This window comes from Macrobrachium nipponense, chromosome 46 (genome assembly GCF_015104395.2).
Source record: "Macrobrachium nipponense isolate FS-2020 chromosome 46, ASM1510439v2, whole genome shotgun sequence".
Classification (NCBI taxonomy): domain Eukaryota; kingdom Metazoa; phylum Arthropoda; class Malacostraca; order Decapoda; family Palaemonidae; genus Macrobrachium; species Macrobrachium nipponense.
Window position 1 is genome coordinate 38,534,460 of NC_061106.1, and position 16,290 is coordinate 38,550,749.

Here is a 16,290-nt window from a genome sequence, read left to right on the forward strand (position 1 = left end):
CAGTTGTACACTACACCAGCTGGAAGGGTTTCAAAAACCGTCTAGATCACAGGTTATTTGCGGAGAGGAAGAGGTGGAAGAAGATGAGAAGCGAGGAAGAAGAAGAAGAAGAAGAAGAAGAAGAAGAAGAAGAAGAGGAAGAAGAGGAGGAGGAGGAGGAGGAGGAGGAGGAGGAAGGAGGAGGGAGGAGGAGGAGGAGGAGGAGGAGGAGGAGGAGGAAGTAGCAGAAGGGTAAAGTCTAAAGAGGACGTCCTGCGTGCAAGAGGGACACCGGGAACACCTTTTCTTGGCTCTCTCAAAGACTCAATGGCCCTACAAGATCCTCTTCCTTGGCTATCCACATCCCTCCTCTTCCACTGGAGCCTGAATTCTATAGGAAGCGGAGATTCACAACACTTTCCCGCACCTCGTTATGTGCAACACAAAAGTGTTGCTAATGAGGTCAGCGCAGTGATTGTAACTGGAGATACTCTTTGGGGACGGGATGCGGTGAAGGATAGATAGTCCAGTCATATTCCATTGGCTGCAATTTTACTTTGAAGCGTTTAGTTTACTTGTAAGTGGCTTCAATTTCTGAGATGTCCACCTACTGGTCGTTCACAGCAACTTGTACGGTTGTATTAAAAATTGGCTTTGCGTACTTTTTCCCAGAGCGTTCAAGGCTGCAGGAATCCTCAATATACTCTCAGCGTGAAGGATTTTACCAAGATTTACCACTTCTACCACGTCGGCATTAAGGGATTTACGGTTTTCTCATGGGTTGTTCCTGGAATACGTCTGTGTTCGTTGCTGTTTGTATAAATATTACTGTTATTTTCAAAATGATTCAGTATCTAACAGATACTGCACGATTACATCAAGATTATTCCATGGAATTTGAGGAAAGTATTACAACAGAATTCCATTACTTCCTCTGTCGAAAAGTCCCACTGCCCCTTGATACCCAGAATGTTTTAGTAACCTTTGCCTTTTCCTTACTTACTCATCTTATTTCTGCGTCTTCTTACTTTGTTATCATTTGTATTCAAATTTTTAACTTCTTGATTGCTACTGTCTAGATTTACTACTCAGTCCAAAGAGCACAAAAGTTGACAATTCTTGGATCTAAAAATAATCTAGAAATCACGATAATTCTGCAGTTCTTGCTCTAAGCATGTATGGGTATCAGTATTCATATACTACTTTTATGTGAATGATTCCTAAAACCGAAAGCTTGCATTGTTTCACCAACATACTATGCAAGACCTGTTGGCACGTCCATATGTAAGCTAAATTTCTTGGGCCTCTACAGTTCTAGATCAGGTCATGAGGAGTCATTACCATTTATACTCTACCAGTGATACTCTCGATTTGACGTATAAATAGTCACAAAAGCCTGGGATGTTGAACGTCTTGCCATGTTATATTTTTGAAGAAAAACCATTATTGCCGTGTACCCCTCCATCTCGAGCGCATACTCACACATAAACATTATCTATCTATCTATCTAAACATATACACACAAACACAAACACACACACACGCACTGAATGTAAATTTCAAACGGAATCATGGCCGTTTAACAACGAAATGAACTTAAGAAGAAAAACGCCATCCAAGTGGCTTTTCAGACGCGCAATTTGAAAGCTACGCTGTGTATTTCACTTATGGCGTCAAAACGTTTTTATCTGCAAAAGGCAAATTGCCGCAGGATAATAGAGTTGAATTACGATCTCAAAACACACAACGGCGTCCCGTGATTGATCTAATGCAGCTTTTACGCCAATCGTTGCATATTTAGGTCCGCCCTTGAAAATTGTATACCTGAATACACGCACGCTAAAGCTAACTGATAATTGAAAAGAAAAAAAAAACCTGAGCGTATAATCCCTCTGATTCCACATACACATACAAAACATGCATGTACGCATGTACCACACACACACACACACACTCTCTCTCTACACACACATACACACACTTCGGTGCACGAGCACCACAGCCTATCGATCCGATGCTGGAGGAGGGGTTTGGGTGGGGATGTAGGACTGCTGGAGCGGGGGGGAGGAGGGGGCGGGGAGGGGGAAATGGTGGCTGTGCTGGTGGAGAGGGGTTAGGAAAGTGAGACGCAAAAGGAGCAGAGTAGAAGAAGAAGAAGAAGAGACAAGGCTATAGTAGAGAAAGGAAGGAATAAGAGTGCTAAGGGGAAAAGGTGAATAGGAGAGAGAAGCTCATGCAGATCGGAAAAGGCAAAACTGGAAATTCTTGTTACGGGAGAGAACGCAAGAAGAAGACAACAAATACAAAGAACAGGGAAGAAAGTGGAAGAAAGTATGGGGACGATTTAATTAGAATAATTTTGAGATTGGACATTGGTGTTGGAGACGAAATGCTATATACAGTGTCAACAAGACCAAGCGCATCCAAGCTAATGAAGAGCGGACCGAAGAAATAAATAAGAAATAAATTATGTAAAACATTTACGCAAGTGAAAAATCAAATTCAAACACAGGATTCAAAATTCACCAAACGAAACGGGAACAAAACGGCTGCGAAACCTACGAAGAAAAGTGCGAAATTAAGAATAGAAACAAAGTCGCATCGTTAGCGGTACATGAAATGGAATCAGTTCTTCGACGATGATGGATACGACAGAAACAGTGGCCGGCAAAATTTACGATAACTGCATCTGAACGGGGTTGCACAGGTTGCAAGGATCCTTCAACAATTTTACGAATAACTCCTACAATTCTTCTTAGCCCCCACATCCCATACCCTACAGACCCCTGACCTACTTCCCACTTTCACTGTTTGAGACAACCCCCTTCCCCCTCCCTTCCTTCTTGGGGGAATGTCCGTGTTCCAAGTCAATTACACGGACTACACAAACGAATGAAAATTCGTTCAAGATCAAGTTACACGATTTTCCATACTTAAAGAAATATAATTGAAATATTTCTCATCTACTTATTTCCTCTTAATTTCGAAGGGAAAACAAAACGCTTTCTTCAATTTGGGAGGAATTTTAGGTCGAGGTGCTACTAGATGAAAAATTCATCCCATTAGTTAATTGACGTTTGTGAGAAGTATCCGCCTGGCAATATCATTGCTGTTATACGATGGAGACTGACTATGGATGTTATACGATGGAGACTGACTATGGATGTTATACGATGGAGACTGACTATGGATGTTATACGATGGAGACTGACTATGGATGTTATACGATGGAGACTGACTATGGATGTTATACAATGAAGACTGACTATGGATGTTATACGATGAAGACTGACTATGGATGTTATACGATGGAGACTGACTATGGATGTTATACGATGAAGACTGACTATGGATGTTATACAATGAAGACTGACTATAGATGTTATACGATGAAGACTGACTATGGATGTTATACGATGAAGATTCACTATGGATGTTATACAATGAAGACTGACTATGGATGTTATACGATGAAGACTGACTATTGATGTTATACAATGAAGACTGACTATGGATGTTATACAATGAAGACTGACTATGGATGTTATACAATGAAGACTGACTATGGATGTTATACAATGAAGACTGACTGTGGATGTTATACGATGAAGACTGACTATTAATGTTATACGATGAAGACTGACTATGGATGTATACAATTGAAGACTGATATAGATGTTATACGGATGAAAGACTGACTATGGATGTTTTACAATGAAGACTATATGGATTGTTATACGATTGAAGGACTGACTATACGGATGTTATACAATGAAGCTGACTATTCAGATGTTATACGATGAGACTGACTATGGATGTTATACGATGAAGATCACATGGATGTTATACAAGAAGACTGACTATGGATGTTATAAGATGAGACTGACTATGATGTTATACGGATGAGACTGACTATGGATGTTATAACGTGAAGACTGACTATGGATACATGAAGACTGACTATGGATGTTATACAATGAGACGATATGGATGTTATACTGGAGATGACTATGATATACGATGAAGACTGACTATGGATGTTATACGATGAAGATTCACTATGGATGTTATACAATGAAGACTGACTATGGATGTTATACGATGAAGACTGACTATGGATGTTATACAATGAAGACTGACTATAGATGTTATACGATGAAGACTGACTATGGATGTTATACGATGAAGATTCACTATGGATGTTATACAATGAAGACTGACTATGGATGTTATACAATGAAGACTGACTATGGAATGTTATATACAATGAGACTGAACTATAGATGTACGATGAGACTGACTCATGGATGTTATACGATGAAGATTTACTATGGATGTTATACAATGAGACTGACTATGATGTTATACGATGAAGACTGGACGACTATGGTTGTTTATACAATGAAGACTGACTATGGATGTTATACGAATGAAGACTGACTATGGATGTTATACTATGAAGATTCACTATGGATGTTATAGCAATGAAGACTGACTATAGGATGTTATACGATGAAGACTGACTTATGATGTTATACGAATGAAGACTGACTGGATAGATTGTATACGATGAAGATTCACTATGGATGTTATACAATGAAGACTGACTAGTGGATGTTATACGATGAAGACTGACTATGGATGTTATACAATGGAGATGACTATAGTGTTATACGAATGAAGACTGACTATGGATGTTATACGAAGATTCACTATGGATGTTATTCAATGAGACGCTATGGATGTTATACCGATGAAGACGACTATGAATGTTATACTGAAGACTGACAATAGATGTTATACGATGAAGACTGACTATGGATGTTATACGATGAAGATTCACTATGGATGTTATACAATGAAGACTGACTATGGATGTTATATGATGAAGACTGACTATGGATGTTATACAATAAAGACTGACTATGGATGTTATACGATGAAGATTCACTATGGATGTTATACGATGGAGACTGACTATGGATGTTATGCAATGAAGACTGACTATGGATGTTATACAATGAAGACTGACTATGGATGTTATACGATGAAGATTCACTATGGATGTTATACGATGGAGACTGACTATGGATGTTATGCGATGAAGACTGACTATGGATGTTATACGATGAAGATTCACTATGGATGTTATGTGAGAAGACTGGAACTATGGAATGGTTATACAGTGAGACTGACTATGGAGTGTTATAAATGAAGACTCTGATATGGATGTTATACAAGTGAAGACTGAACTATGGAATGGTTTATTACAATGAAGGACTTGGACTATGGATGTTATACAATGAAGAATGAACTATGATGTAATTATATACATTGAAGGACGACTAGGATTGTTATACCGAATGGAAGACTGACAGGGAGCATGTCATAATAAATGGAAGGCCTGACCATTGGATGTTATACGCTGGAAGACTGAACAATGGATGTTATCCGATGGACGACTGACTAGGATGTTAACGATGAAGACTGACTAGATGTCAAGATATCAATGAAAGACTGACTATGCGATGTTATACGAATGGAAGAATGATAAGGATGTTATACAAGAAGAATTGACAAGGGATGTGTATAAATGGAAGACTGAACTATGGATGTTATACAATGAAGACTTGACTAATGGAATGTTGTACGATGAAGACTGACTATGGATGTTATACGATGAAGACTGACATGGATGTTATTACGGTGAAGATGAACAATGGATGTTATAAATGAAGACTGACAATGGATGGTATACAATGAAGACTTGGACTAGGGATGTGAACAATGAAAGACCTGAACTAGGATGTTTATAACAATGGAGACTGACTATGGAGTTATACGATTGAAGACTTATGGATGTTATACAATGGAAGACTGACTATGGATGTTATACAATGAAGACTGACTATGGATGTCATATATACAATGAAGACTGACTATGGATGTTATACAATGAAGACTGACTATGGATGTCATATATACAATGAAGACTGACTATGGATGTCATATATACAATGAAGACTGACTATGGATGTTATACGATGAAGACTGACTATGGATGTTATACAATGAAGACTGACTATGGATGTTATATAATGAAGGAGACTGACTATGGATGTTATACGGTGAAGACTGACTATGGATGTTATACAATGAAGACTGACTATGGATGTTATACAATGAAGGAGACTGACTATGGATGTTATACAATGAAGACTGACTATGGATGTTATACAATGAAGACTGACTATGGATATTATATGATGAAGACTGACTATGGATGTTATACAATGAAGACTGACTATGGATGTTATACAATGAAGACTGACTAGGGATGTCATACGATGGAGACTGACTATGGAAGTTATACAATGACGGAGACTGACTATGGATGTTATACGATGAAGACTATCTATGGATGTTATACGATGGAGCCTGAAAAAAAAATAATAACAAAAAGGATCAGGGCCATGTGAAATCTGCTATTCACGTTATTTTTAATCGTGCTCAACTCCGTAAAGAGTATATATACCGCCTTTAGTCTGCACAGGTATTTCACACATCAGTTTACGAAGTATTCATGGTTCCTTACAGTCATTAATTAAACAGCAGCTGCATTTTTCCCCGCATTTTGCACTTCAATGATTCTCTCTGGCCTCTTAACCATCTATCTGTCCGAATCTGTAATTCTGTCTAGGTCCAGTTCTCAAAAATCTCTTGACAATAAAGCCATCGGACCGGACCTATGCCATAGTCTGCAAATGTGACGCAGTGGTATCGTCAAGTCATTTAAGTGTCATTCTAAGACGAGTGTTCGAGAGAAAGTTTGAAGACTTTCTGGACAAGCTGTCTTGTCATTAAATTGTTAACGACTTTACTGGACTTTTCATTTTCCATTTCTAAAGTTCCTGCGAACGGCTATAGTAGGGAACAGAATATAAAACTTAGGCCAAAGGCCAAGGGTTGGGACCTATGAAGTCATTCAGAGGTTAGAAAGGTGTACCAGGAGGAAAACCTCGCAGACGCACTATGAAACAATTGTCAGAGGTGGTTGGAAAGTCAGATGTAAGAATGAGAACATGAACGGAGGTACAGTAAAAGGAATGCTAGAGGTGTTGCAGCTAGGGGCCGAAGGGACGCTGCCAAGACCCTCAAATACGAACGGACATAGGTATGACCTAGGAGCTCCTTCATTGAGGTTAAAGGTGACCTCATCATCTCGAAGGTGCGAGGGCAGAGCAAGAGGAGGTGGTATTCTCGTTTTGGCCCATGAATTGTTCAGTGGTTCGGACGCTGCGTTTCGCGGCCGCCCAATACCGTCTTACTTATCAATATTTAACTGTAAAATGCCATGTTAGGTCGCAAAGGCCCTTACTCAATTTTCAGCGCAGCACGTTTATTTCAAAGATTTAAATTATTTCTGTGTGTGTGTGTTTATTTGGAGGGGAGGGGAGATAAAGAGTTGCTGCAACTGAAAGGGGTCATTTCCCACCCCACAACACCCCCACCAACCTGTCTTTGTCATACGAACACCTGAAGAAACACATTTATATCTACATAACATTTATTCTGAGAGAAGTGAGAGAAGTATAGTATTGCCCTGGTTTACTTTTATGTGGCTAATTGTGAAGATGAATGCGCTATACCTTTCACTATAGTTAGGAAGAATAAATTTTCGAAGAGCTGCGGAAAAAAATAACCTTTACAAATAAAAGTCAGCATCGGTTTCTCATATGTTTCTTGAAAAAAAAAGCCTCGATAATAAAACTTTCTAATACTGTGTCTACATTAGATCTAAAATGAGTTATCTTTAATTTCTATACGAGGACGACCTCTTCTCCACTACAAATACACAATGAAACTGAGTAGTACTTCTCAAATATAATCTTTTCTCGAATTCCACACCACAATAAGCGAAAGTTCGACATTGCCAGAATGAATAATAGTGAATATAACAAAAGACCTTTATAATAGAATAGGGCAGACAAATAAAAGCGCAAATAGGCTATTTACCACGTAACGGTGTCATGCTATTGTTGGCCAAAATCCAGCAGCAAGTAAAGAAGCGTTGACCTTCCATCGGACACAATGAAGACAAAAACTTTATTTGGCGACAAAGGACTGGTCTCAATCACGTGGTGCTTGCAAGGAGACACGAGACCTGAGGGGTGATGCTGGGTGAGGAGGGTGGGTGACGTATGAGAAGGGGTGGGGTAGTGGGGTAGCCATGGGAACCTGCTGAGGAACGAGTTACAGAACAGAGCTGGGGAGGGGGGGTGGAGGGGGGAGGGGGGGGGGGGAAGGCGAGCCAACGCACTACGGTACCTCAATGAGTGCAAGTGTACTAAGACTTTCACGTGATGCTTAAGAACAAGAGCCCGTTCCAGCACAAGGCTGGCTAATTCTAGCTTCTACTACTACGAGTGAGACCGAGATAATACTGTGCCATAAGGAACCTACAAAGCAACTGCTGATAGTGCTGTTGCACTCGGTCGGAACAACAGCTTATTAATTCCCAGGGCGCGAGGGTGGAGGACGGAAGGATAAACTTGGTGGAAAACATGTACAATGTTGATTGTTTCAAAGAATAACAAAACTTATAATATTGGACTATGCACTGCGCCATCCACACCATTTGCAGAAAGCGATGGGCTGATTATATATATATATCATATATATATATATATATATATATAATATATATATATATATATATATATATATATATACGGGCACACTAAGGCATTGAACTCTCCAAATAAAAACTTGCAGATCCACAGATATTCTAGCATTGTACAATGTCTAATAAGGATAATGAAAAAAAGGTCCACATTAAGTAACGTATAAGTGCTTCGTTTAAATACTATAAATATCTGAACAAATGAAATCATTATAATCCTTTAAATAAGAAATGCGGCAGATTTTAGTAAATATAAACAAGCAAATAAAAAGATTACTGGAGCAGTCATGCACCGACGAAACTTTTGATAATATCAAGGAAATGTTGAAATGACAGGAAAGTGGATCGCCTGCGTATGGTAAACTAACCACCGAACGTAATAAACAGGGTTACGAGAATTTGTAATCCTACGTCACAAAGGAAAGAAGGACCTTTGTCAGACATGGCGGTGGAACTAATAGAAAACAATTGTAACCTACTAACCTTCTGGGGAGAATAAAATCAGTGACGAGCTCTAAAGGAATATGACCAAGCATCAACAAACTGAAAGTCAAGTCAAGAGATGAAGCTAGAATCAATCAGTCAGTTGGAGAAATTCCGATGAAGGCACAACATTTAGTGGATTTATGCTCTGAATCAAAATACTAAATAAAAACACAGCAAAAGGTATATTCATATTCAGTGACTCAATCTTCTAGCACTAATTGGGAAAGGTGGTGGATGATTTGTGTTTAAATATAGAACCTCTTAATTCAAATAATTTTCTTGTTGGGGAATCGCTTGTACAAATTCTGAGAGCACTCTTCATTATTATTACTAGCTCTCTAGAGAGAGAGAGAGAGAGAGAGAGAGAGAGAGAGAGAGAGAGACCTTACCTTACAGACCTTAAATCTTGTTCGGGTTGCCCCAGGTCCCTCAGTGTGAGGCACCTCTAATGTCTACCGAGAGTTGCTAGTACATCTTCCGGTATATTTTGCATCTTCCAATCTTGGATGGTCTGGGATGCAGCTTAGATATTTGTCGAGCTTATTCTTAAACACATCTACGCTCACTCCTGATATATTCCTCAGATGAGCTGGCAACGCATTGAATAGACGCTGCATTATCGATGCTGGTGCGTAGTGGATTAATGTCCTGTGTGCTTTCCTTATTTTTCCTGGTATAGTTTTGGGCACTATTAATCTACCTCTGCTTGCTCTTTCTGATATTTTTAGCTCCATGATGTTTTCGGCTATTCCTTCTATCTGTTTCCATGCCTGAATTATCATGTAGCGTTCTCTTCTCCTTTCTAGACTACATAATTTTAAGGATTGTAGTCTTTCCCAATAGTCAAGATCCTTAACTTCTTCTATTCTAGCTGTAAAGGACCTTTGTACACTCTCTATTTGTGCAATATCCTTTTGATAGTGTGGGTACCATATCATACTGCAATATTCAAGTGGACTATGAACATATGTTTTATAAAGCATAGGCTAATCATGTGTTCAGCTTTTCTTGTTTTGAAGTGCCATAACAACATTTCCATTTTTGCTTTACATTTTGCCAGTAGAATTGCTATTTGATCATTGCACAACATGTTCCTATTCAACATCACGCCAAAGTCTTTAACTGCTTCGTTATTTGTGATTGTCTCATTATTAGGTCCCCTATATGCATATAGCTTTCCTTCTCTGTCTCCATAATTTATTGATTCAAATTTATCAGAGTTAAATACCATCCTATTTACCTGTCCAGTCATATACTTTGTTAAGGTCTCATTGTAGCGCGTTCCTATCTTCATCACAAGTAATTTCTCTACTTATTCTTGTGTCATCAGCGAAACTACTCACTACCGAGTCCTTAACATTACTGTCTATGTCTGCAATCATAATAACAAACAGTAATGCAGCTAACACCGTACCTTGTGGCACACCGGATATTACCTTAGCTTCATCCGATTTCTCATCGTTTGCAATAACTATCTGTTTTCTGTTGTGTAAAAATTCTTTTAACCATCTTCCTACTTTATCCACTATATTATGTTTTCTAATTTTTTTCGCTAATATATTATGATCTACCTTGTCAGAAGATTTTGCAAAGTCTAGATAAACGACATCTATTTCATTTCCGCTTTTCATATTTTTGTATATGTTCTCACGGTGGACTAACAGTTGGGTTTGTGTACTTTTTCCGGGTATGAAACCATGTTGTCCTATATTAAACAAATTATTTTTATTAAATGTTTCATAATATTTTTCTTCATTACCCTTTCATACACTTTCATAATATGTGATGTTAGACTCACAGGCCTATAATTACTTGCCTCTAGTCTTGATCCACTTTTGAAAGTAGGGGTAATACATGCTAATTTGTGCTCATCATAAATCTTGCCTGTATCTGCACTTTGTCTTAATAATATTGCAAGTGGCTTTGCGATAGAATGAACTACTTTCTCAAACAAAATAGCAGGGACACCATCAGGCCCTACTGCAGCTCCATTTTTAATTTCATTAATAGCCTGCACAATACCAGCTTCATTAATACCTATGTCTGCTAAATATTCACTATTTTCATCCCTTACTTCTATATCATTATCTTCATTATCAATTCTAGGGGTGAATTCTCTCTTATATCGTTCTGCCAATATGTTGCATATTTCCTTTTTTTCATTCGTTAATCTCCCTTCAATTCTTAGAGGGCCTATTTCTATTCTTCTTTTATTCATCTTTTTTGCATACGAGTACAATAGTTTGGGGTTTTGCTTGATATTTACTAGGGTTTTTTCTTCCAGGTCCCGTTTTTTATTTTCTTTTGATTGTATAATCTTTTGTTCTGCATTTTCTATCTTACTTTTTAGTTTGATCACTTTCCATGCATTTTTTTCTTTTGCAAGACCTTTTTTCCACTTTCCCTTTTTCTGATTTTCTGAAAACAAGATCCTTCTGTCTCTTGGTATGCATGACTGATGTTTACTTTTTCTTGGTATATATTTATCCACTATTTTCTCTAATATTTTAATATATCTCTGTATTACCTTTATATCATCACTTACGAAAATGTTATCCCAATCTTTGTTTAATTCTTCATTTGTTTCTGACCATTTTATATTTTTACTGAGGTTGTATTTTCCATATCCTTCCCACTTTTTCATTTCTTGCTTGGGGGGCTTCCTCTTTGATTTTTGATGAATATTTTTGAAATTTTCAAAATCTGGTTAAATGGCTGTAAGACATGAGCAACACCTCTGTTATCACGTGGCAAAAGCATTTTTTCGAAATATTAAAATTAATGGGGTTTTGGCCCCGCCCCCTTCACACTGTGACGTAGGGCTGACGTTTGGCTCCTAATGACTATTGTCATTTTGTCCTTTATCTGCCCAATTTATTAATTATTTTGATTTTTATTTCGCCTAATCTCTTACATCTGGCACCAACAATGGCTGATTCGTTGGTTGGTGAATGGTGCTCTGAGCGGGTAGCACCGTAGCATGCCCAGCAGGGAGCCGGAGTCAGTGTGTCCCAGAGTTGCATAAGGGGAGGTATGCTGCTCTTTACTCCGAGCATTTTTTCGCTATTTACCGTGTTTTTTTCTTGTTTTCTTACATCAAGTAACTCTAAATACAATTTATATACTTTTGTGCGTATACTAGAGTGAAAGTGAGACAATATGTCGAAACGGAATCGTGCAACTATGGCCCGTTTAGCAAATTTTGCTAAAAAGGGGCATAGGGTGGAAGGTGGACTGTTTTTTTTGTTGATGTGGCAGCGTCGCATTGCCACCACCATTGTTGGCTGATGTATCCAGCGCTGTCCACCATCATCATCACCACCAGCACCACCAACAACAACACGAGGCTCTTTTTTGGCTCAAGAGAGCCCCGCCCTCATTGCCTCTACGTCGTCTGGTGCGCAATCATCTGAGGTTTTTTCACCTTCACAGTTACGCTCTCAGTTAATGAAAGTAATAAAGGACGATGAAACGGGAGTATATGATGACAAATGATTACTTGCTTGGTTTCAAACCAAGCAACAAAGAGTCAGGTGGTACTTGATCATAGCCTCGCCTCGAGCAAATAATACCCCTTTTTAGGGGGGGGACTTGGTGCCGGAAACCAAGCAAAAAAAACACTAAGAACTATTAGAAAGAAGGAAAGGCATTCTGAACTCAGCGCTAGTGAGTATTTAACATTTGTTTGTATCATGGTTTTTCTCATAGATCAGTTTTTTTCCACGAGTGCCAAAAAAAAAAAACTTCTTGACCTTTACGGCCATTTTTCTGTTTTAACTTTTTTGCACTTCAAACGCTAACTATTTTTTTATTTATAGGCCAATTTTAAAGTTAAATATACCATGGGAAAGAGGAAAGAAAGGTGAATATTTTGTTGGGGCTAGATTTTTTCTTAGGTTGACGAGGAACTCATGACAACCAAATCAACAAAATTTTTAGGGGAAAATTCCCCCTTGCCCCCCATCCAAAAAAAGCAAAAAATGGAAAAACTGTTCCCAACATTTTTTTTCTACTATGATATACTTTCTGTGTATAAAGCCACATTGCAATAGCTCTAAAAATGAAGGAAGAGTTACATTTTTAATTTTTTTTATTTTTTCTTATTTTCTCAATAAAAACCAAAATAATCATTCAATCACTGAAATTTTTTTTTGGAACATCACCTTATATATATGTATAACATATAATAATTTCATAAAAATCGGAGCATTATTTCTATATAGGCGGACGCCCCCCTTATCTCTGTTTTCACTTTCTTTGGAATGGACTGTTAATTCTATGACATTATGGTCTGAAATACTCTCATTATAAACTATTACTTCTTTAACATAATTCACCTCGTTCACAAATACTAGGTCTAAAGTATTTTCCTTTCTTGTTGGTAGGGGATTTATTTGTTGAATGTTGTATTCTAGTAGCATATCTAATAGCTTTTCGAATTGCCTCTTATCTTCTGCGAAAAGGGGGCGGACGTGTTGGAGGTCTCTCTCGCGTTTCTTCACAGAAAAGAAGGGTTTTTCGCCCTTAGTGATTATACCTCCTATAGTAAACAATGTGTTAATAGTGTCTCCACGTCATACCCGGCGTGTAAGCCGGAGAAGGTTGTGCAACTGCAGATATACTAATATTCTTTCTGCTCCAATCAGTGCCTTAGAAATCTTTCAAATCACAGCTACTCGAGGCCTATTGGTCCAGGGAAGTGGGTAAAAGAATCCAGTGTATGTGTTAGTGCTTGACCCCTCCCTTAACACAAAAATGTCACCCGACCTACCTCCAACCGTTGCGCAAGTGACCCTGGCACCTACCGGTATCTGTACCCCTCACACAAGTTCCATACTCGCGAACAATTGTCTTTACTATATACAATACCAATCGAACCGTTCCAACGTCGAGTCCGCTACACAATCTGTCAGTGATGCCTTCTCCGATGAGGAAATCAACGTTGCATATACGAAATGCAGATCTGATACCAGAGAGCATTCTCAAGGAGCGATCGGCGAAGAACTTATCCTCTCACAAGAAAATATTGTATATCACTAAGTGGCTAAGGACCTGGTCGGTGGAAATCTATGCCGATGACCCTTACAATCTGCCTCCACAGGGACCTGCTGACCTAAGCCTACCTGCTGTGTACCACATGGCAGAAACTGCCTTCCAAACAGCAAAATCTCTCTCAGAAATAATTGGAAAAAACTGAAAAAATTGAGGGGACAAATGATAAATTATCAAGAATCTGGGACGTGACCAAAGGACTACAGGAAACCCTAAACAGTCTTAAAACGGTGGAAACAAATAACCTCACACGGATCTGGGATGCGATCAAAGGAGTGCAGGGATCGATAGACAATCGCACAGATAGCCACCAGACTCCTATGAATGTGGCATCCAGTTTTTCCTCGCCTCTCAGCAACACGGAAGTGCCCCCATCTCCTGTAGACCGTTCCGAGGGGACTGTTGGTCTCCCAACCTCTTCTCCCTCCCCAGTGGCTCCGGTGGAAGATATATCTCCGGTGACGATTACTAGCCCTCGTAATCCTCCCCACCCTATCTCTCCCCCCCAACCTCCCATCGTAGATGCAGATGAAAGTGATCATGAGGGGTCTGGCGGATGGCAGATACAAACAAGCAGAAAGAAGAGAAGAACCTCTCGTTTGGCCGCTGGACCAGAGCCCAACATTCGTGTTTCACCTCGCCCGACACCTGAGAAGAGATGTCACGTAGTAATTCACAATCTGCGCTCATCGGTGACGCTAGACGCCATAGTTGAGAGAGTCAAGTTTCTCACTGGCTCTGACCCACTCATCTCTCACGAACTCCCATGCAGGATTAAACATAAAGTGGCTTACAGGATTACCTGCCTATTTCAACACCTCGACGTTCTTAAAGGCGAGAATTTCGGTCCTAATATATTAGTTTCAAGATATAAATTATTCCGGGATCAACCACCCCCAGGGGAACTTACTGACACTCCAACCAGGGTCGTTTCCACCGCAAGTGCCAGTCAACCCCCCACAGCGAGTGACTGCCCACTCCCCCTGGCTAACCCCCCATCCACCCAAATGATCAGCGCATTCATCTTCCATCTTCGTGAGTAGCCATGGATACATTAAACATAATCTCTTGGAATATTTTTGGCCTCAAGCGGAACATTCCTCTCCTAAACATGTTCTGCAAAAACTTCAAAGGCATCATTGCATTGCAAGAAACACTCATCTGGCCACATGACCTTGCCATCTGCGATTCAATTCATGAAGACTTCAGAACCTTCTCGACTTCATCGATGCAAGTTACACATCAAATCATAGCCGGTCGCCCGAAAGGGGGCCTTTCTTTCCTGTGGCACAAATCGTTAGACAATATGATAAAGGTGATGACCTACAGGAGTGACAGATTGCTGGGGCTTCAAGTGACAGTAGGGAACTCTAAAATCCTAATTATATGCCATGGGAAAATAACAACAATTTTGATCATTACTGCATGATCCTAGGGGAGTTACACAGCATTATTCATGATTCTCCTGCTGATCATATTTGTATAATCGGGGACCTTTATTCTCACCCCACAAAACAATTTTATAATGAACTTACTCGCTTATGTCAAAATCATGCTCTCCAAATTAGCGATGTAATGCTCCTCCCTCCCTCCTCCTATTCATATGTACATAATAGAGCGGACTCTATTACAACCTCCTGGCTGGACCACTGCATCACATCTCCACAACTTCATGATTCTATTATGACCTGCAATATTCGCTATGATCTTGCAACGGGCTATGATTACATCCCATTACAGGTGTCATTCAGTACCCCATCCCTCCTTACTGTGAACCCCCTAACTGTTCGCCCACCAGCAGTAAACTGGGATTTCAAAAACCAACAGAAAGCCAGATACTTTAGGGCGACCACGGAAACCAGGTTGCCGTCAATAGTTCAACCGGCAGACACCTTACCTTGTACTAACACAAATTGTAGAAATGACCACCACAGGAGGGACCTGAATGAATTCTATTCGAACATAATCTCCGCTATGCTTGCTTCGGGCAGGACTGCCTACAGATTTCGTCAAGGTAATTCTCGTAATATACCTGGATGGAATGACTTGGTTAAAGATCTGTATACATACTCACGAGAAATGTTTTTACT

At 39.4% G+C, this 16,290-nt stretch overlaps 2 protein-coding genes across 2 annotated transcripts in view; one reads left to right on the plus strand and one right to left on the minus strand.

The window, feature by feature from the left end:
• LOC135214698 (uncharacterized N-acetyltransferase DDB_G0290199-like) overlaps nt 1–45 on the plus strand; it is a 153,466-nt gene extending 153,421 nt beyond the window's left edge. The window contains exon 3 of the mRNA XM_064249031.1: nt 1–45. This exon is cut by the window's left edge and continues 123 nt beyond it. Coding sequence (XP_064105101.1) covers nt 1–45 — 45 coding nt within the window.
• LOC135214922 (ATP-binding cassette sub-family G member 1-like) overlaps nt 1–16,290 on the minus strand; it is a 354,258-nt gene that overhangs the window by 311,137 nt on the left and 26,831 nt on the right. The window lies entirely within an intron of this gene.